The 22,633-nt window shown below is 37.8% G+C and overlaps 1 protein-coding gene across 3 annotated transcripts in view; it reads left to right on the forward strand.

Annotated features, from left to right (window-relative positions):
* Positions 1 to 22,633, forward strand: part of LOC138706413 (protein croquemort-like) — a 64,540-nt gene that overhangs the window by 24,442 nt on the left and 17,465 nt on the right. For 2 of the 3 annotated variants that reach the window (XM_069835690.1, XM_069835692.1), the window contains exons 2-3: positions 16,161 to 16,321; positions 18,655 to 18,821. In XM_069835690.1, the coding sequence (XP_069691791.1) occupies positions 16,202 to 16,321; positions 18,655 to 18,821 (287 nt within the window). In that variant the 5' untranslated portion in view covers positions 16,161 to 16,201. Of the gene's footprint in view, positions 1 to 12,139; positions 12,479 to 16,160; positions 16,322 to 18,654; positions 18,822 to 22,633 lie in introns of those variants that run through there. The other variant, XM_069835691.1, reaches the window with a different exon arrangement.

Consider the following 22,633-nt stretch of genomic DNA (forward strand, 5'->3'; position numbering starts at 1 on the left):
GCAGAGTAAACGGAATGGTCATGCGTTCGAATCTCAAATAGAGCACGGAGGCTTTAGTTGTCGGTGTAATATTCTGTTTTCCTTATGAGATCTGGCATCGTACTGATACCACATAGTGGTCGTGTTATTCTTTGTAGGGCCTTTTCCGAAAATGGATAGGCTTAATTGAATAATATGAACTTTTCGACGGACATTGTACATAAGCACAGAATAATTAGTAGAGAGATTGTCAGTATATCCATATGAAAACACGAACATGAAATCATCTGTCCTGTCTTACAACGCAATATAGTCTTTGTTCCGATTTCCTCTTATTATGCAAAGTTCAAGGCTCTCTTTTGAAAAAAACGAGTGGAAAATTACTTTAAATTAAGAAATAATGAAGCTGAGTAAACTAAACAAATATAGGCCTATAATAACACAATGAATCATGAATTCAAAGTCAAGGTTATTATGTAAATCTGAAAAAAAAATGCCTAGTTATGACAATCTTACCGCAGTTGCACAGCCGGAATTTGGTTGGGGGGCAGGGATATTGACATTTGTTTCTAAAAAACAAACTACAATAAATACGGCAACAAAACTTTAATGTGTCATCATAACTTATGATTACAGTTTGAATGAAACAGAACTTCATCGGACTAAGTAGGTCTCCAACTAAAGTAAACAAATTCATTTGCTGCTGAATCCACATGGACACAAATGCAGAATATGCCTTCACGGTAACAATGCACACGCACAATGTGTTATTATAACATGCTAGTTGTCTACTATAAAAAAAGTTTTCTATCACACCACATATCGCTTATTGTGCTGATGCGTAAACATGAGATATAAATTTTTCTCGCTGCAGTTTATTTCGTTGCATTTCACTCTTGAAACGTAGGTTTAATTTCTTCGCACTTCTTTTAATGAGGCACGTTCACAATTCAACATGTTCGGTGTGGAACGCTGTACAGTGTACTCTACTGTAGCCTATCTCGTAGGCAAAGAGTGCCTTTTTTAGTCTTAATAGTAGTGTATAGTAGCGCATTTTTCCTGTACAGAGGTTTGGGAATTAACGTGGCTTCAGTATAGGCCCAAAGAATTTTAGGGAATTTATTTTAAACAAATGCTCTTTTAGAGATGTAATCGTGTATTTTGACGTTCTAATATTTTACAAACAAAATGTGTTCTTCTAGAGTTTTACCCAAGTGTGTGTATTTTAACATGTTAATATTTTATAAACGTGGACCTTGAAACTATCAAATGTGACGGAGAACAAGCCATGGAAGTTTACAGTGAAACGTACCATGAGAAATATCAACTTTTAAACGTTGATAAAACACTGTATCATGACCATGAAAACATTTATCATATCTAACATGATATTTAAATAAACGAAAATTCGTACTGTACATCGTTGAAAAGAAAGGCAACAGATGAATTACATACAAAACCCTTAGTTTATTAGGATCGAAATTAAAGGAAAGAATTTTGAGATTGCTTTTTTCTTTTTCTGAAATTGGTTCGTTCAGGCAGGGAATTTATGGGGAACGGAGAGAGGAGAAACAAATAGATGACAGTAAGTAATAAAGCAAAAATACGAGGGAAACTGTAAAACTTGACAAAGAAAAATATTTGTGATATGATGGCATGTGATGTTTGACCTAACATGAAAATCCAGACGACATTTTCAAAGTTCTGGCTTTAATACTGATCAGTATTCTGGCTAATCCACCAACTGACAGATATGCACAATTCATTGCAGCATTAAACCGTGGAAAAACACGAGGAAAGTGTGGGATACAACTTTAATGAACTGTCAATTAACGATGGCGTAGTTATTCGTGATATTGGAAGGTAGTTCAGATAACGATATAAATATGAAGTATTCGGGGTTGTGTTGTTAAGCTTTTATCTGCCACGATTGATCAAGGGCTCAGATAACCGTAGTACATACGTCCTCGCAAAAGCAAGTGTTATTACACGACCTGTCGAGGCAGTTGTAACGTGACGTTGGATCCGACGCAGTTTGAGATTGAATTATGTCATTATTACACCGTTTCTATAGCCTATGTGGTTGTCTGGTTACTATATCGAGCCAATACAGAGACTGATGTATGAAATATTTAGGGACATTTGTACATAAAACACTTTGTCACTTCTGTCAGTCGTTACAATCCATGTACCCGTAACTACAACTTTATATTACTATGATGTACCGAAGTATATACGATATTTCCATGCGGGAATTCTGCATTACCATATGGTGAAGAATGGGAAGAACGGAGAAAAAATCCTCTCCGGCATGCATGGGGATTCGAACTCGTGTTTTCAGCTCTATGTGCTGACGCTTTATCCACTGTCACGTCGGATTCAAATTCCGATGCCGGATTGAATCCTTCTCAGTTTGTTCTACCTCTCTGTATCCCTTTGGTGGCCTACCCTCGTGTACTGTGTCACAGAATATGTTACAGTAGCACAATGTCCAACACTATGTACAGTAGTGGCAAAAAAAAAACCGGACCGACCCTTGTAGCTGATTTCAGAGCCTTGTTCACTCCAGAGCACGATAGACTGATAACTAAGACTATCGTGGTTCGAATCCTGCCTGGGAAGGAAACTGTTTTTGTTCCTTATTCAAATTTATTCCCAATACTTTTCTATTGCTGGTAAAATTCATGTTCTGGGAATAATAAGTTAATTAAGTAGTAAAATATCGCTGCAATCTAAAATTGTTGGAATAAATTTGAGTAAGGAACAAAAAAAAGTTTCCTTCCCAGGCAGGATTCGAACCACGAAAGTCTTAGTTACCAGTCTGTCGTGCTCTGGAGTGAACAAGGCTCTGAAATCAGCCACAAGGGTCGGTCCGGTTTTTTTGCCACTACTGTACTTATTACCTCGTATTAAAATAATAATTTCCCGAAACTTGAAAATAGAATACGTAATTTGAGGCAAACTACAAAACAAGTTCGACCTTCTTCCATAAAGTTGACGTAACTCAATGTCACGCCCGACAAAATGATTCTTAAGAAATTACTTATAAGATTTATTGTTGGGAAAGTAACTGAGTAGCACTAGAACCCTTCCCTTCTTTGTGTGCTATAAAACAGGAGGTTCGTAGCCAATGTTTTACGAAATATGATGGAACTAGTAATTTTTGTGAAGAGGTAATGCAGCGTTTCAGCCTTTAACACGAGGAAAAGTAAGTTTAATAATTAAAATCCCGAGGTATACTCGTATAAAACAGAGGTAAACATTATTTACAAATAACTTTTCTGTGCGATATGTAGGCTTTTAATAGAAATGATATTTAATTAGTGAAATAATACATTAATACAGTATATTTTCATAATAATTAGGATAAAATAATGTAAAAAAGCAATACTTGTAATGTTTTGTGTTAATTCTCGGTTTAAAACTAAAATAAACTAGAATTTTGAACTCCGTGAGTTTTCATTATCTTCGTTGGGACCGAATGGTTTGTAAGAGTGTATGCTTACCAGAATTAGAATATGTCGCTACTTTCTTAAACTTGTCTTCATTGCAGAAAAGAGTATTTATGTAAAAGAATAGGAACTTCTATAGCCTTTATGTAACTAGTTGGAAAATAATTCAGAATGAGTACTGCAGCTTCCAATCGCGTTCATTCCTTACATAAACAAATTTATTTTCCACCTGGTCGGTGAACTCTGCTGACTGATGAACAGATGGAGCAAATGAGTCCCTCACTCAATTGAATACTCAAGTGAATCGAAAATAATTTTCAATCTTTCTGCTTGAAAAAGACTGCGTTTGAAATTGAGATTTTTCCATCCTACAATGCTATACAAGCTCAATATTTTTTTTAAATCTACCTCCCAGAAATGAAAGTTTCTCCTCTGAAGCGAATTTTGTCATTTGATATACGATATTTTCATTTATCCATACTAGTTTAAATGGCTTCAATATTTTCACTGTATCGGCAAGAAAAGCAAATTTATTGCACGGACTATCACGAGGAAATTGGCATTACCTATTCAGATTCTTCAGATACAGGAAAAGTTCTTTAAACTCATACCATCTTGAAAATACGCGACCACGTGATAAGCACTTCACTTCTGTGTACAGAAGCAGGTGACTGATTAAAATCAATTGCAGAATACAGATCTGAATATTCATTCATTCATTCGTTCATTCATTATGTTCTGTCAAAGGACAGGTCTCTACTGCAAACCCAGAATTATCCAGTCTTTCCTATTTTCTTCCTTCCTCTTAGTCTCGGCATATGATCCCCATACAGGATGTCCCGCAGCGGGATGTGCATAGCTTACCTACGTGTTCCTGGGATTATTTTGAGAGAATAGGTTCTAATCAACATGGTCCGAATTGCAACGGTATCTACAGAAAACACAATTCTAAATTAATTTTATTACTTGTGATCGACTTACAATTTTGTTTTAAGGAATACACATTCTGATTTCACATTTGGGGTTCGAAATGACCACCATGGTTGCCGAGGCATCTTTGATCTGTCTGTAAGGGCCGTATTCATAGACATTCTTAGCGCGGGCTTTCGGTGGATGATCAGCGAACTAACGTTTTTCGTATTCATAAACCAGTGTCAGCTATATGATATGAATCCTGTTTAGCGCGCTCGTAGCCCGGGCTAGCGAAATGTCTATGAATAGCACCCTAAGAGTTTATCGCTCCCATTAAAACACCGTTGTCATTTCTCAAGCCCTCACCGCAGTTTATTATTTGCCCGAGAATTTCGACCCTTGTGTTCGACCGAGAAGCATAAACTAATTTCATGTATCTCCAAAGAAAGCAATCTAATGGAGACAGATCTGCTCATCTTGATGGCCAAGCCACTGGACCTTCTTGGCCAATCCAACGATGTGGAAACTGTTGAGTTAAAAATGCAGTCACACTCCTGTCAAAGTGTGGAGGTGCACCATCTTCCTGCAGCCACATGTCGTGTCTGATAAGAGAAACGTCTCCAAGAGTAATGGTGACTGTGCCTGCAGGAGATGCAGATAATGTTGAGTTGTCAAGGTGTTTGAAAACTCAACAGGTCCGACAAATTAGTTTCCAATCATACCACATAAAATGTTCAATGAGAATCTGGATTGGAAATGTTTCCTCGGATGCATGTAGAGTCTCAACCGGTCAGCCCCACATGTGCGTTTCTTGTGTTTGTGATGCCATCTCTGTTGAAATTTCTTCATCTGTGAATAAAATCTTCGAACACAACTCGCGGTTTCAAAGGAGTAAAGTGCAGAAGTTTTCTCGTGCGATGTAAGCATTTGATTGCAGAGCCTGGTCACTTTGGATGCGAAATGGGTATAAACAAGTATAAATCAAAGTCGTGTAGCTGAGCGATGTGCGCGCATTCTGTTCAGAATTAACTCAACTACACCCTTATGACGAGGCTACATACTGTTGTAAGTAAATCACGAGTAAAAGTATTAATTTAAAATTGTTTTTTCTGTAGATACTCTCGTAACTCGGACCCATTTCATTATAACTTTTTCACTCAAAATAATCCCAGGAACACGTAGGTAAGCTATGGACATCCCTTTGTGGGATACCCTGTATCTTAATGTAGTTTGTCATCTGATATCTTCTTCTGCCCCGAACTCTTCTCCCATTCACTATTCCTTCCAGTGCATTCTTCAGTAAGAACTTTCTTCTCAGCCAGTGACCCAATTACTTCGTCTCTTCCTGATCATTTTCAGCATTATTCTATCTTCATCCACTCTTTCCAACGCAGCTTCGTTTCTTATTCTATCTTTGATGTAATTAGGCACTTTTACCATTTGCTGCAATACTTCTGCGAACTCAGGAACAAGAGACTTTGAAAAAAGTTTCTCTCTAGAGAAAATGAGTAGGTACTGGTAATTTTTATTTCAGGGTTCTTTTACTTTGGTAATGTAAAAAAATATTTTACATAACAAATCACTTAAATCGAAGATACCTTATCATAAGTGTAGGCGATGAGGAAAAAATGGTTAAATTTTCTTTATCTTGGTTTGAGATCTTAGACTAAAAAAATAGGGGGCGGGGAGCAAATGAGAATATGAACATATGCAAGTTCATATCGATGGCTAAGTGATACCTCGCATCCGTAAATTTTCAGGTGAACAAAAAAAAATTGTTTTAAGACTTAATTTCTCAAAATAGACCAAATACATATTTATTTATAGTAGAACCCCCGATTATCCATTACTCTATTAACCAATTGGTGGATTATCAGTCTGTCTTTCTCTCGCTTTTTTCCTTTATAAATATATGAAGATTTTATTAGCACGTTATTTTTTCTAGTGCTATTACAAACCTTGTTTCTTAAACAGTATGGTGTACTGTTCGAATTGTCGTACTATGTAACTTCTACATTAAATGTTTTCTACGGATGTCAAAAGAAATCTTATGCTAAATATAGAAAAAAGTGTAAATAATAGTGGTTTGGGGAAAGAGAAACTGTGGCTCATCTCGCATCAGAATACGAGATTGTAGTGTATAAAGTATGTAAATCTATAACACGAGACCTCCACTATTCATGTATTTCCACAGGCAGCCATTAGGAGGAATTTTCTTGGCCCTTTAAAACCCTTGTTGACATCCATACTTAAATTAGTGAACTTCTGTCCCACTACCTAGCGTGTTAAATAAACCACGGAAGAAATTACGAAAGTGTAAATATTATTTACTAAATTTACTAAAATCTTTTGTGGTATGGATTATTAAATTTTTTCGATTAACCGTTCAGCCCACCTCCTTTATTACTACGTATAGTAGAGGTTCTACCAGGGGCGGCTCGTCCATAAGAGCTGCGGAGCTGCAGCACTCCCTGCTTTGACAGGAAAATAATAATAATAATATTTGTTTTAATTTGTAGAAGAATTTTTACAGCTTTTATTGGTAAATTGCTTTATATTTCATCTGGCCGGGAATGTGCACTATTATCTTATGCATAATCTTTTTGCGCGTCGACTGTATTGGAATTGACACTGCATTCAAAGTCGTCCTGGTATCTGCAGGGTGGGCAGCTCATAGAGAGTGTCTTGCTTGGTCAGGGGGTAGAGAGATGAAGGGAAGCAGAGGGGAAACTGCCGCTATTAAAACCCATATTTCTCTGCAGTGGCTTGCAGAGCCAGGCCGTAAGGGAAGATCTTTCCTCCACTCCCACGTCGCTATTGTAATGCTACGTCAAATGGATTCTCTATTCCCTTGAAACTTAATGACAACATATTTTCTCTTCACATACTTGTTGTATAATCTTATCGAGTTAATATAACGAAATTAAAATTCTTTTTTGCTTTATTGTTACGTATATATCCAGTCTCCAGTAGAACCTTAGGATTTGCCTTAACTCAAAATTATTGCACGAGTAGAATCCTTTTGATATAGCACGTAAAATACGAAAGAGACTTTTCCAGTTTTAGAACATTGTTGACCATCAGTATATCTGAGTGTTGCTTTGGTGTGACGTCTTAGTACCGTAACTTAACCAGTGCAAATGTGCAAGCATGAGAGTGTGTGAGTTACAGAATATTAATTTTATTTTTCTCAACTTTCCCTCGCGGAGAAGATTGATGTAATGAAGTGAAATTACAGGGTCGTCCGTTACCCGACTTAAATCTTACTCAAGCTTCATCCAGCCGAAATAGTGCATATATGTAAGGAAGTATAACAATGAAACTTACGCTAAGCATTTGTGGTTACGTGGATGTGAAAAAAAAATTCTGTATTTTGTTTTCCTTGCCTCCTCTTCGGTGATGATACTGCATAGTCTAGGAGTGGTGTGACAGATTTAGGACATTTCCCCCTAAAAATTAAAAAGCACGAAACTTGGCAGTCTCACCTGAAAAATATTTTCATTGCCTATGTTAGGAAAAACTGATATTGCTGCGCAACTAAGTGAAATGAACAGAACAAACATTCTCAAACATAATCAAGAAATGAGAAAAAATCGTGAAATTATTTTAAAAAATATTGATTGTAACAAATTTTGTGGCCAATATGAACTTCCCCTTAGGGGACATGATGAAAAAACGATTCGAAGAACTCTGGTGTATTTCATGAGTAATCTAAACGAGACTCTTACAAATCATTTGGAACCTGCCACTGTTTAAAGGTAATTCTAAAACAATTCAGGATGAACTGGTAGATTGCATGTTGAGTGTCTGCCGATTTGAAATTGACTGAAATCGATGGTATCAGTTTTCTTTAGAGGTTATGGCAAATGATGCTACAGACATCTCACAACTAAGTCAAGAAGTTTTGATTTTTCGATATGTAGTGCATTTATTTTTGTCCTTTACTTATTAGTAATGATATCAAGAAGTGAAATTTGTATATACCAAAATCTACTGCAGCTCCCCCAATCCACAAGTTCACGAGCCGCCACTGGGTTCTACTGTACTGTATATTATGTTCATGCTTTGCAAGGTGGTCTATTCCAAGGTAAATTGAGTGAACTGCTCAATTTTGTGAAAATAATGTAGTTAAACTGAACGACCATTTTCAGATACGAAATATCACTTCTTAGTCATCCATATTTGTCTGGGTTGCGTGTTTATCTGTAAATGGGGAACGCATTGTTTAAATAGGTCAAAGGAGACCAGACTTTCCTTTCACAAAACTATCTGAAAAAAATATAAAGTACGCCATTGTGGTTTTGAGTTGCAAGCTTCCTGCTAATCAAGCGAACACTCGCCCAATTTGCGTTGCATTTTAATGAAGTCTGCAAAACAGTTCCTGCTCTGTCAGCTTTGCGCGTGATGCAACAGAGGTGTACAGTCAGATCATACTAAATTCATGAATAGAATCTAATTCCATAATGTTTTTGTCACCTACATAGTATCAGAAAATTTAAGAGTAACTAACAGTTTAGTTACGCAACCTGTTTCCAGCAATAACAGTTTCGTGAATTTTCCTCGGTATCTTTTCAGCCCCCTATCAGCTGCATCTTCCGATACGTGCAGATTTAAGATCTTTCTTCTATGAGAAGGTGATAATATATATTATCCCATGACTCGATAAGTAAAACGTTATCCTCGTATGGTCGTCGATACTTAATCCATCAAACTACTGTATAAAGATACAGGGATTCTAAACAGTTGTTTCCCAGGAAAGGGCTGTCAACCGCTCGCCATATCTCCAACATGGAGTACTAGGGTCTCTTCTGTCAAGGTTACCATATCTTACTCGACAAAATCCTGTATTGAAGCACCGGATACACTCCTAGCTCCATAAGGGTATGATGTTGGTGATTGCATTGGTAATAGAATTACCAGCTAAGGCATTTTTGTTTCCTAATTATACCTATTCGACATTAGTGTAATACAAAAGGTCTCATTATCAGCCATTTTGATATGATGTGATATATGATACGATATTTATCCATCCATCATATTCTGTAAGACAGACTTGTTACAATACTATATTACCCCAGATTTGCCTTGCTTTACAATTTTATTTACCTAAGTCTTAAGTTACCCTAAAAACTAACCCAATATACTTTTTTCGGAACATAACTCATTAATTTCACTATATAAACACAACCACTCTCCTAAAACACACCCATTTACCACACCATCTATTATCTAACCAGGAAATAAACTCACAGTAAAAGATCAAATTAATACATCATTAGTTTTAACTTTTTCTTCACTATAATTAAAAATTTGTCTCATTTTTTAATTCTCTTATATTAACTGTACTACAAATTTTCTTACAGGCTACATATCTATTAATAGGTACTCAATTTTTTGTGCTTATTGTCTGTTTCTTGACGTTCTAATATTGTAGGGAACGCGTCTTCTCCCATGCTGCAAAGGAAGCAGATGTTCTTCTCTAAGGTACCCCTCCTGTTTTCAATTTTCATATATTTAACTTCCACCAAGCTAAGCCCATTCTCATTTCCGTATTTTTTATTCTTACATATTCTTCTTATTTCCATTGCCTTTTTATGTTCTTAAAATTGTAATGTTCTTAATTCCTTCAGATTTTGATAAAACTCTTGTCTCGTAATTTCGTTACACCTTTCTTTTACGATTTTACAAATTACATTTAAATTGTGCAAATCTGGATTTCAGGTGTAGCTTCCTATGAAGCTGACTTGAATCATTTCAAGGGAAAAATTGTTTCGGTCCTGGGTTCGGTACCCAGCATCGGAACAATTTTTTTTCCTGAAATTAGGCCTATACATTTAAATGCATTATCCCAATTTCATCCATAACCATTTCGGACCTCAACTTCTAATCTTGTTCTATATATCTTCTAGCCAATTGGATGTCAAATTCGTGTCCTGAAGAAAATACAAACACTTCTTCTCAATGGTACTATCCTCCTTCGCAATAATATGATCTAAGAATTTTATTTTCCTTACTAGTATCGTGCCCATAATAGGTACCATCTACCCCATTTCGAACCTAGCAACTAGGTCATCAGCCATTTATTCTTCTTTACTGGAGATTGTGACAGACTCTAGTAGATACCTTGGTACCAAGAGGGCTCCTATTATAGCCCTCTTGCTTAGCACCTCCTAGAAGCGTAGTTACAGTAATGGTTGGTGTACAGATACGGAATTAAGATTTGGAGCGAGTCTTGATGAAAGTCCACCTGTATGTAGGCAACAATTTCGCACGATTGTCCACAAGTATCATATGGGCTCTTATTTACTGTACATGCGCAGTGTGTTGTAAGAGAAACTTGCACAATAAGGAAGCTCCAAATTTTTATTTCCTTATACAATATGGCATTCATGAATATCGTACATAAGTGTAAAGCAGATACCAATACACTAGCCTATTAGTTCTTCTACATAAGGTTCCAACCGAAATTACATTAGAAAAATTAAAATGTAATGCACTGAATAAAATTAACAGGTATGACAACACGTACACGCGGTGTAATTATTGCATCTCAATCCAATACGCGCATAAAAATACACCCTGGATCAATTGAAATAATTTAATTAAAGTTGGTTATTTTAAATGGACTGTTAAAGAACCATATTTTTCCAGAAAACGTTTAATTTTCTCGTGACTTAGCATGGAAGTTTCATTGTTTTGTTCCTGGTAATATATTGCCCCAAACAATGTTACAGTATACAGAGTTTTTTCTCTGTAATACGGAGGAGGGAGCCGAAGGCTTGCACTGCATCCTGAGACTTATTGTGCTTACCACTTCTATTCTGTGAATGAGTAGCCGAAAAACTCCGGAAAATACTTCAACCAGGTAACTTGTTCCAACCAGGATTTTAACCCAGGGCTTGCTCGTTTTATGGTCAGACGCGCTAACGTTTATTCCACGCGGTTGATACAGAGTTAATATTTTCACTTTGTTTTTTTAGGCCTATCTGCCGTGCAATGCATATTTCGTTTGTGTTTACTGTTTAGTAGGTAATACAAAAGTTATGCAAATCTGGCATTCAGGTATAAGCTCCCTGTGAAGCAGGCTTGAATATTTTCAAGGGAAAAATTGTTCGTGCGCTAAGCGAAGAGTCCCGGGATCGATACCGGCCCCGGAACTATTTTTCCCTTGAAATTATTCAAGCCTGCTTCACAGGAAGCTTCTTCCTGAAAGCCAGATTTGCATAATATATTAATTACTGTAGTTACGTTAATAGAAAGCCACAATTTAAGTCGCACAGAATTGTGTTCACTCAAAATTGGGTTTCTGGTCACATGTCAGCCCATTTGAGTTGTTTGGATATAAAGGGAAGAATTGTGAGTGTTGTGTAGAGTTTCTGGGGTAACTCGGTCGGTAGAGCATTCGTACGCTAAGCGAAGGATCCCGGGATCGATACCCGGTCCCGGAACAATTTTTCTTTTGAAATTATTCAGTACAGTAGTTTACTTGTATTTATTAATGACTATAATAGTTTATAGTAAGTTTACCATTATTACAAATACATGTGGAGATTATAGTAAAACTAAAAGTAGTTATTTATAAGGAAATAAACATGAAAATAATGTTTATATGAATCCAGAAAATTGTTTTGAAAAAGTTAAATTATAATTTTGTTTCACGATAAACCTCTGAACTTTTCCGCTAAAATATTCGGTAGTACCAACATGTTATGCTCGATTACCCACGTCTCGCACAGATCACCTCCAGGATCGCCAACGTTGACTTCAGTCACAAGATTCGTAATTTGTGAATCACGAATCGTGATGCGGCGTTCTGAAACCGCAGAGAGCGTAATAGATTAAATATATATTTGTATTACTCTTGTAATTGTCAAATGTTTATCAGAAAAAGTGGAGTTATTTTGTTGTAATGTGTGTTTACAGTTGTTGATGGTCGGTTGTCACTTGGATTTATCTAAATAATGAGCGTAACCATCTGTGTTGATTCCTAACCTATGAAATGTCACTAGTTTCGAAAATTATAATATAATACTACGGAAAAAGTATCAATATTTGTAATGTTATGTAATATAAAATGAACTACCTCTCGTATAAACACATCGATACTTTAAACATTTGGAGGTGACAGCGGTCAGGTTTGTATTACCAGAAGTAATGAAAAGTATGCTTAATTCTTGTCTTGTGGGATGTAGGCCTAACTATTAATATTCTTCCAAAGAGATGGAATAATTGTACCTTAAACGCTGCTGAATGTACTACTACTGTGGGGAGTCCCTACTGTGGTTCTCCTAAAATTTTGACACTAATTTTTCCTCCTTTTATGAATCACTGATGTTACCTAGATAGACGTAGCCTATTTCAATTTCTCAAGAATACTTTCGAGACAACTTTCTTAGATTTTCATTTAGAATCTGGCCGTCGTGTTTTAAATTTCGTATGTATTGCATAAGGGCCTCTACATACCAGTAGCCTTGTGTAATGGAGTTTCTAATAACCTCTAAGCTATAACAATAAATGAAATATAATAGTTTTCTAAATAAAACCTGGCTTATAATTTGGCACGAGATTTCAAATATTACTCCTGTTTTACAAAGTGCCTTAAATCTTCTTCTTTTTCTTTTTTTTCTAGTAGTCTACCGGTATTCTATTAATATTTTGTCTGAACTTTTCCATCAATCTAAGTTTGTATTCTTGAACAGTTCTGTTCGTATTTTGTAAGGTTCCCTCTTCATATCAACAGTAAGGGAAACAGAGAATTGAGTGATTATGGATTGCAAGTACTCATTAATCTTACGAGTATTGATAAATTAAATGCAGTAGAAGTATTTGAAAAGTTTTTACTTCTGTCCTTCGTCTGCGAATTTTTTTTCATCCTTTTGATAGTTCGCAAGTATAAAAACGTAGAATACTATGGGCTTTAGTAATGATCTACTGATAAATTTAAAAGGCATATCTATTTGTGAAGTACGGTACGTAATTCTGATCAGGGATCATGAATTTATAAGTGCGATAAAGTTTTCAGCATGACTGTTTCAAAATAAGACGAAGGTTCCATATTATTAAGAGCACATACAAAGCTCTATCCCTGATTGAGAGTGCTGCTGGCGAAATTACAAGTTACCTATTTTTCATTTACCGGTATATAGTGCTCTATTCCACGAGGTTTCCATTGGTCATGATCTTAATTGAGGCTGAAAATTCTGTGCATAATAATTTACGAGGGTATGATAAAAAGTAATCCCCTTTCTTTTTTTTTTTTTTTTCTTTTTTTGTCGATGTAAATATAATTAAAAATATTAGTGATAATACATTATATTCAGTGAACTTTCTGCTTTCAGTGATGCAAGTTTTGTAGGCCTATCTCTGCCAGTAGAGAGCTTGAGTACAGTCTGCAACATGATGGCATGTACCAGCACTATGTGTGTCTGAAGCAGTGTGCTGTGATCGAGTTTCTAACAGCAGAAAATGTGCCCCTGAAAATATTCATTGGAGATTGAAGATTGTTTATCGTGATCAATGTGTTATCAGTACTGAAGTTGGTCTGCTCGTGCTCTTAATGAACCACAGCCTCACTTCTGTCTGCACAGCATCATCAGAATTAGAGAGATGTTCTCTCAATTGTTCTTCACGTTTTGGGAACAGATGAAAATCTGATGGTACCAGGTCGGGACTATATGGAGGATGATCAACAACAGCGAAACCAAGATGCTGAATGTGTTTTGTTGTCATTGCACTGGTGTGCGGACGAGTTATGCTGTAGGAGGGGCTGCTCTATATCTGGACGAACCTTTTTGAATTCGTGCTTTGTTTTTTTTTTTTTTTACAATACCATTGCAGAATGAATGGTAGTACCTTTTAGGCATGAATTCCATATGCACCACACCTTTAATATCCCAAAAGACTGTAAGCATGAGTTTGCCTGCTAATGGCACAGCCTTGAACTTTTTGATTGCAAGTGATCCTTTGTGACGGAACTGCATTGATTACCTCTTGTTTTTCTGGATTGAAGTGGTGTACCTAGCTTTCGTCACCTGTGAAAATGTTCTTTAACAATTCGCCTTCCTGTTCATAGTGCAGAAGCTATTGTTGTCAAATGTCCAATCTCTTCTGTTTCATTTTAGGAAGGAGCATTCAAGGCACCTATCATGCACAAATTTTCTGTAATCCCAGTTCTGCAATTATAGCCTGTACCTGCTCCCTTGATATTCCACACTGGATTGACAGGTGTTCCTGTGTTATCCGATGATTTGCTGTAATGAGTTCATTGACACGATTTCGATAAGCCTCATCAGTTGCAGTACATGTCCTTTGTCACACAAGTTGAGAGTTGCACCAGGTTCATTACAAGCACGAGCAGACCCAACATTGCACAGTACTGATGTCGACACATTGATCACAATAAACAGCCTTCAATCTCCAATGAATGTGTATCTGTGGCACATTTTCTGCTGTTAAAAACTAGATCACAGCACACTGCTTCAGATGCATTGACATACTGCTGATATGCACTTCCATACGAAAATTGCGTCACTGAAAGCAGAAAGTTCACTGAATACATTGTACTATCAGTAATATTTTTAACTATATTCATAGCAACAAGTCTAGTGGTCAGAGCTTCTGGCTATAGTTCATGAGGTCCCGGGTTCAATTCCCGGTTAGAGCACAGGAATTAGAGCACAGGAATTTTTCCTTAAAGGGGATTATTCCTGTGTTCGCCCATGGTCTGGAATTTAGGTTAAGTTTAGATTTAAGACCTCTCCTGGCACCACATTATCATAATCATCCTATCACATCATCGGGGTAATGTAACTCCGCCTTCCAGGTGCCCCAACCTCAGAAGTGGGTTACAACTAAGCCACGGCCAGGAGAGAGGACCAGAAATGTCGAAAGACAACCTGGTGGCATTGGATTAAAAAAATATATATATATTTCAGGCTGTAACTCAGAGCTCTTTACTGGCAGAGATACGAAAATTGTCACTGAAAGCAGAAAGTTCAGTGAATACATTGTACTATCAGTAATATTTTTAACTATATTCATAGCAACAAGAAAAAATAGGAGGCATTACTTTTCAGCACGCCCTCGTATATTGAGACTACAGAGAACTGTAAAAAAAAAAAAAAAAAAAAAAAAAAAAAAAAAAGCAAGAAACAGAGGGATACTGGTAATATGGCTGGTTCAATAAAATCAATATGTTGCGTTATATCTGGAACTGGATAGTGAAAGAGTCCACGAAATAAAAAAAAAATGTAAACTTCAGAATTGATTTCAGTTCATTAAATTGTAAGCAAAATGATTTTGGAGAGATAAAATTAACGAATCACTTAAAGTTTTAAGCCCCTTAATAAGTAGCCTTTAGAAACAAACTTCAATGGCTTGAAAACTAGCCTTAGGTAATGTAACAAAGTTACATAGCCTAATATTGACGTAAAGGAATTTTAACATTTATCTCGTTTAAAAGCAGGCATAACTGAAGAAATATGAAAAATCTGAGACACCCGAAAACTTATAGCCTATTTTCATTTAAAATGTAGGCTGAGGTTCGTTTTAAGTGACATGGGCGTGTGAATTTAAACCATTTGCTTACAGCGAATATGAATTCAGAATTTTTATTTTGTATAATTGTTATTGGTAAACGAAATGGGTATGTCCTGTTAGTAATCTGAATGTTAATTTTTTCTCAGTTTGTGTAAGTTTATTCCTTCTGTATTGTACTGTAACCCATTTTTCATCAGTCACACTTACCTACTAATTACTTGAAAATTTCGTGTTCATAATACATTTATACTTAAACTGTGTGTATCCATATGTTTGCAGGGCTGCTCCTGAGCTGAATAGACCAAAGCATTACAGTTACCATGTCGTTGTCAGTGAATGCTAAGAAAGGTTTGGTGTTCGGAATTGCAGTGCTGTTGATTCTCATAGGATTTGTTGTTGGAGGTCTTTGGTCATTAATCTTCACTGCCATCTATGAAGGAGTAAGTTTAAGAACACATATGATTTGATAAATATTAGACAGTTTGTTTTTAATTAAGATAAGTATTTTGATTGTAGTGGTAGTCATTGTTATTATTAGACTCAAAGTACCAGACAGTTCATGAAGAAAGGTGAAATTACTAGTCAACAGAAATTGCTGTCAACTTTATAATAATTTAAGCAACTGTTCCGTTTCTTATTATTTTTCGAAAATTCTTTGTATTTTATACTTTCTCACAGATTATTACTATTTAATACGAGAAAAATTCGTACCGGCACCGGGAATCTAACCCAGGACCTCTCAGCTGTGTGCTGAGCGCTCTTTCCAACTGAGCTATGCCGGGACACGATACACAGCACCGGCCGAACCCCTCTCATATTGTAAGAGTTGTTTGCTTAAATAAATGATGCGGAATTGCATGGAAAAAGTTTTGAGAGTAACTTACTCATGACTTGTAATTTTGTGTTACTAAACAGAAAGACAATGCTAATCTTTTTATTCTATTTTTGATGTGCAAAATATATAAATTCGACCTACATTAATAGAAAACCTGAAAGGATAAAAAATTTGGTGGAACAGAAATTACACTGATGTCATTCAATTACGAGAGGGGTTCAGCCGGCGCTGTGTATTATGTCCCGGCATAGCTCAGTTGGAAAGAGCGCTCAGCATGCAGAGCTGAGAGGTCCTGAGTTCGATTCCCTGTGCCGGTGCGAATTTTTCTCGTATTAAATAGTAATAATACATATTGGCTACTTCAGAGTAGTCGTGTAATATTCAATGAGGTGGGAGAGACCTCATACTTAATGAAATGGATGTTTCTCACAGATATTTGAAATTGTTCAATATCTTCTAGTTTGGCGTGAAATTGGCCATATAAAATTATTTCTAACATGCTTCATGCACAAATATTTAAGATAGTGCTTTTGTGATCTTGTCTACAGTCAAGAACTCCACCACTTATTGGATCTCATGTTATTAAAATAATGGCTGAGGACTAGTGAGTGAATAGGATATTATTTCTTATACATTATATTAAGTTGTTATTAATGCAAGAAACATACATTGCTGTAGCAACTCTAATATTTTGCAGTTTAAGAATGCAACTGCAAATCTTCTCACAATTACTCTCAAAATCCCTGTTACATTTATAACGACGCCATCCCTTCACCAGAACTTATCTTTTAGCATTTCCATTTGCACACTAGGCAGACAATGTAAAAAATTGATGCAGTTCCAACTGAGATTTCAGAAGTAACCTCAAACAAAACAAACAGCATTGGCTTGGGAGAAATGAGTGTTTAGTTCTGGCAGCATCAGATAATTCTCGAAATGGTCTACCACTCACAAGTCATATGCTGGAGTTGCCGAATCCAATAAACAGTTCACTTCGTAAATAGACATGGAAGTGAACATCATAGTTTGGAAGTGCCATGTTCAAACAATGCGTCACATGAAGGATTTACTGATGAACTTTGATCAGTTTTCTTCAATGAACTTAGTGATTCTAATATTGAACAAATGTAGTGAAGCATGTGCTTTATTGCTTCTGTAGCTTTATCTCGGAGTAATGGATCCTTTATAGACGATTGTGATTTACTGTAGCATGCATAAATGCAATATCTTTTTCTGGGCAAAGGAAAATCCACAATCCACGCTTCACATAGAAGTTGCAACATAATCTGCCATGTATTGTGCTGTGGGTAAATGTTGCTATAAAATGTCATTGGATCATATTTTTTGAAGGGCCTGCATGGCAGTGCACCAGCCTATTTTGCGCTGTTAGTTACTAAATACTACTTCCCAAGAAGGTGGATTGACTGGATTCAAACATCACCATTACTACTATGTTCTCCACAAAGTCCTAATTTCACCACACCAGAAAATAAGCCTGTGGAAATAAATCGGAGATAATGGCTGTTAATCACTACGAAACTAAGTATGAGTTGCAGTAAAAGCAGCCTTTGCAATGATAATGCCAGCGATGTTGCACCAATTGTCACTCTTGGATCTGGAGACATATCCAACTCTGCAGTTACGATGGAACAAAAATAGAACTGTTGTCCGGTAGATAGCTAGGTCTGTAGATAAATGTACCTTTATGTAATGGTCCCTTAACTTTAGAGATGGCGATGACAATAAAGAAGTATTAATGCTGCAGAGGTTGAACATGTTTCTACAGCCTTCAGAAACTGTCTTAAATACATATTATATGGAAGCTGCACAAATTATTCACAGCTTTCTAAAAGTGCATATTACACAATTAGAAACTCTTATGTACTGGTATGTATTCTGCAGAACCTGTGACTGATGCAAATATAATTAATGTTGCAGGAAATGGCACTGACGAGCACATCTACAACATTTGGAATGTGGGAAGAAACTCCTATTCCAATGTATGTAGAAATCTACTTATTCAATTGTACGAATGCTGAAAAGTTTAAAGAGGACCCACAAAATATAAAACCAGAGTACTCTGAAATGGGTCCATATGTCTTCAGGTAATGATTCATTTTAATTTCATCACAATTTGATACATACTTGAATAATTCAAAAGTTTGTGCGTATTTGTTGACGTGTTATTTCATTGTCCCTAAATATGTCCCTTTAATAATAAGGAATCTTATTTTTATTGGGAGGGAAGTGATGTGAAAAAAAAAATGAACTTTCCAAGCAAATTAAAAAAAAAAAAAAAAAGAAGAAAAAAAATATATATATATAACTTCTTGAATGTTAAGTTATTTCTGCTCAACAATTCTAATGTGTTTTCTATTGGAAAATTTAAAGCAAAGTGTGGGGTCTAATCTTGCATTACTATTTCAGAATTATGTAGCTTTATAAAATCATTCATAATTTGTCATTATTTTCCGTGATCCTTGGATTATATTGTCTTTATTTTATATTTTAAAGTTTAGCCTGTTCTCCTGTGATGTTATGTTACATTAATTTTTGTTTGATATATTTTTGCTTAATTTGTTTATTTCAATAACGTTCCACAAAAAAGAAAGTAATTTTTATAAGGTTAAATGTGTGAACTTTCTCACTTATCTCCACTGAGGATTTGTATGTAGATTAGTGTGTCTGAAAAGTAAGGTTGTAGACTTCAGTTATTCAGATGAGTTCAGTTGATTGATTTCTTCATGAAATTAAGATTGTCTTAAGACTGAATTAGTTTGTGTTTAAATAAAAATTACTAAGCCTCAATTAAGTGCAGTTTAGGAAATACTAAATAACAGTGAAACATAAAAACTTTTTCGGTAATAGTTGGTGCTCTAAGTTGTGATAGATTAAAAAAAATTCAGTATGGCACTTGACTCTTAAAACAAATGGATGGAAAAGATGAGCAGTAGCAACACAGTCCATGCATATGATGCGAGTAGTGGCAACACAGTCCATGCATACAACATGAGCAGTGACAACACAGTCCATGCATACGACATAAGCAGTAGCAACACAGTCCATGCATACAATGCAAGCAGTAGCAACACAGTCCATGCATACAATGCAAGCAGTAGCAACACAGTCCATGCATACAATGCAAGCAGTAGCAACACAGTCCATGCATACAATGTGAGCAGTAGCAACACAGTCCATGCATACAACGCGAGCAGTAGCAACACAGTCCATGCATACAATGTGAGCAGTAGCAACACAGTCCATGCATACAACGCGAGCAGTAGCAACACAGTCCATGCATACGACGTGAGCAGTAGCAACAGTTCATGCATATGACGCGAGCAGTAGCAACACAGTCTATACATACGACGCGAGCAGTAGCAACACAGTCCATGCATACGACGTGAGCAGTAGCAACACAGTCCATGCATACGTCGTGAGCAGTAGCAACAGTCCATGCATACGACGCGAGCAGTAGCAACACAGTCCATGCATAAGACGCGAGCAGTAGCAACAGTCCATGCATACGACGCGAGCAGTAGCAACACAGTCCATGCATATGACGCGAGCAGTAGCAACACAGTCCATACATACGACGCGAGCAGTAGCAACACAGTCCATGCATACGACGTGAGCAGTAGCAACAGTCCATGCATACGACGTGATCAGTAGCAACACAGTCCATGCATACGATGCGAGCAGTAGCAACACAGTCCATGCATACGATGCGAGCAGTAGCAACACAGTCCATGCATACGACGTGATCAGTAGCAACACAGTCCATGCATACGATGCGAGCAGTAGCAACACAGTCCATGCATACAATGTGAGCAGTAGCAACACAGTCCATGCATACAATGCGAGCAGTAGCAACACAGTCCATGCATACAATGTGAGCAGTAGCAACACAGTCCATGCATACAACGCGAGCAGTAGCAACACAGTCCATGCATACGACGCGAGCAGTAGCAACAGTCCATGCATATGACGCGAGCAGTAGCAACACAGTCCATGCATACGACACGAGCAGTAGCAACACAGTCCATGCATACAATGTGAGCAGTAGCAACACAGTCCATGCATACAACGCGAGCAGTAGCAACACAGTCCATGCATACAATGTGAGCAGTAGCAACACAGTCCATGCATACAACGCGAGCAGTAGCAACACAGTCCATGCATACGACGCGAGCAGTAGCAACAGTCCATGCATATGACGCGAGCAGTAGCAACACAGTCTATACATACGACGCGAGCAGTAGCAACACAGTCCATGCATACGACGTGAGCAGTAGCAACACAGTCCATGCATACGACGTGAGCAGTAGCAACACAGTCCATGCATACGTCGTGAGCAGTAGCAACAGTCCATGCATACGACGCGAGCAGTAGCAACACAGTCCATGCATAAGACGCGAGCAGTAGCAACAGTCCATGCATACGACGCGAGCAGTAGCAACACAGTCCATGCATATGACGCGAGCAGTAGCAACACAGTCCATACATACGACGCGAGCAGTAGCAACACAGTCCATGCATACGACGTGAGCAGTAGCAACAGTCCATGCATACGACGTGATCAGTAGCAACACAGTCCATGCATACGATGCGAGCAGTAGCAACACAGTCCATGCATACGACGTGAGCAGTAGCAACACAGCCCATGCATATGACGCGAGCAGTAGCAACACAGTCCATGCATATGACGCGAGCAGTAGCAACACAGTCGATACATACGACGCGAGCAGTAGCAACACAGTCCATGCATACGACGTGAGCAGTAGCAACACAGTCCATGCATACGACGTGATCAGTAGCAACACAGTCCATGCATACGACGTGATCAGTAGCAACACAGTCCATGCATACGACGTGATCAGTAGCAACACAGTCCATGCATACGACGTGATCAGTAGCAACACAGTCCATGCATACGACGTGAGCAGTAGCAACACAGTCCATGCATACGACGTGATCAGTAGCAACACAGTCCATGCATACGATGCGAGCAGTAGCAACACAGTCCATGCATACGACGTGAGCAGTAGCAACACAGTCCATGCATATGACGCGAGCAGTAGCAACACAGTCTATGCATACGACGCGAGCAGTAGCAACACAGTCCATGCATACGACGCGAGCAGTAGCAACACAGTCCATGCATACGACACGAGCAGTAGCAACACAGTCCATGCATACGACACGAGCAGTAGCAACACAGTCCATGCATACGACGCAAGCAGTAGCAACACAGTCCATGCATACGATGCGAGCAGTAGCAACACAGTCCATGCATACGACACGAGCAGTAGCAACACAGTCCATGCATACGACACGAGCAGTAGCAACACAGTCCATGCATACGACATGAGCAGTAGCAACAGTCCATGCATACGACACGAGCAGTAGCAACACAGTCCATGCATACGACACGAGCAGTAGCAACACAGTCCATGCATAAGACACGAGCAGTAGCAACACAGTCCATGCATACGACGTGAGCAGTAGCAACACAGCCCATGCATACGACGTGAGCAGTAGCAACACAGCCCATGCATACGACGTGAGCAGTAGCAACACAGTCCATGCATATGACGTGAGCAGTAGCAACACAGTCCATGCATACGACGTGAGCAGTAGCAACACAGCCCATGCATACGACGTGAGCAGTAGCAACACAGCCCATGCATACGACGTGAGCAGTAGCAACACAGTCCATGCATACGACGTGAGCAGTAGCAACACAGCCCATGCATACGACGTGAGCAGTAGCAACACAGCCCATGCATACGACGTGAGCAGTAGCAACACAGTCCATGCATACGACACGAGCAGTAGCAACACAGTCCATGCATAAGACACGAGCAGTAGCAACACAGTCCATGCATACGACGTGAGCAGTAGCAACACAGCCCAT

The sequence above is a fragment of the Periplaneta americana genome, chromosome 9 (assembly GCF_040183065.1).
Source record: "Periplaneta americana isolate PAMFEO1 chromosome 9, P.americana_PAMFEO1_priV1, whole genome shotgun sequence".
NCBI classification, from domain to species: domain Eukaryota; kingdom Metazoa; phylum Arthropoda; class Insecta; order Blattodea; family Blattidae; genus Periplaneta; species Periplaneta americana.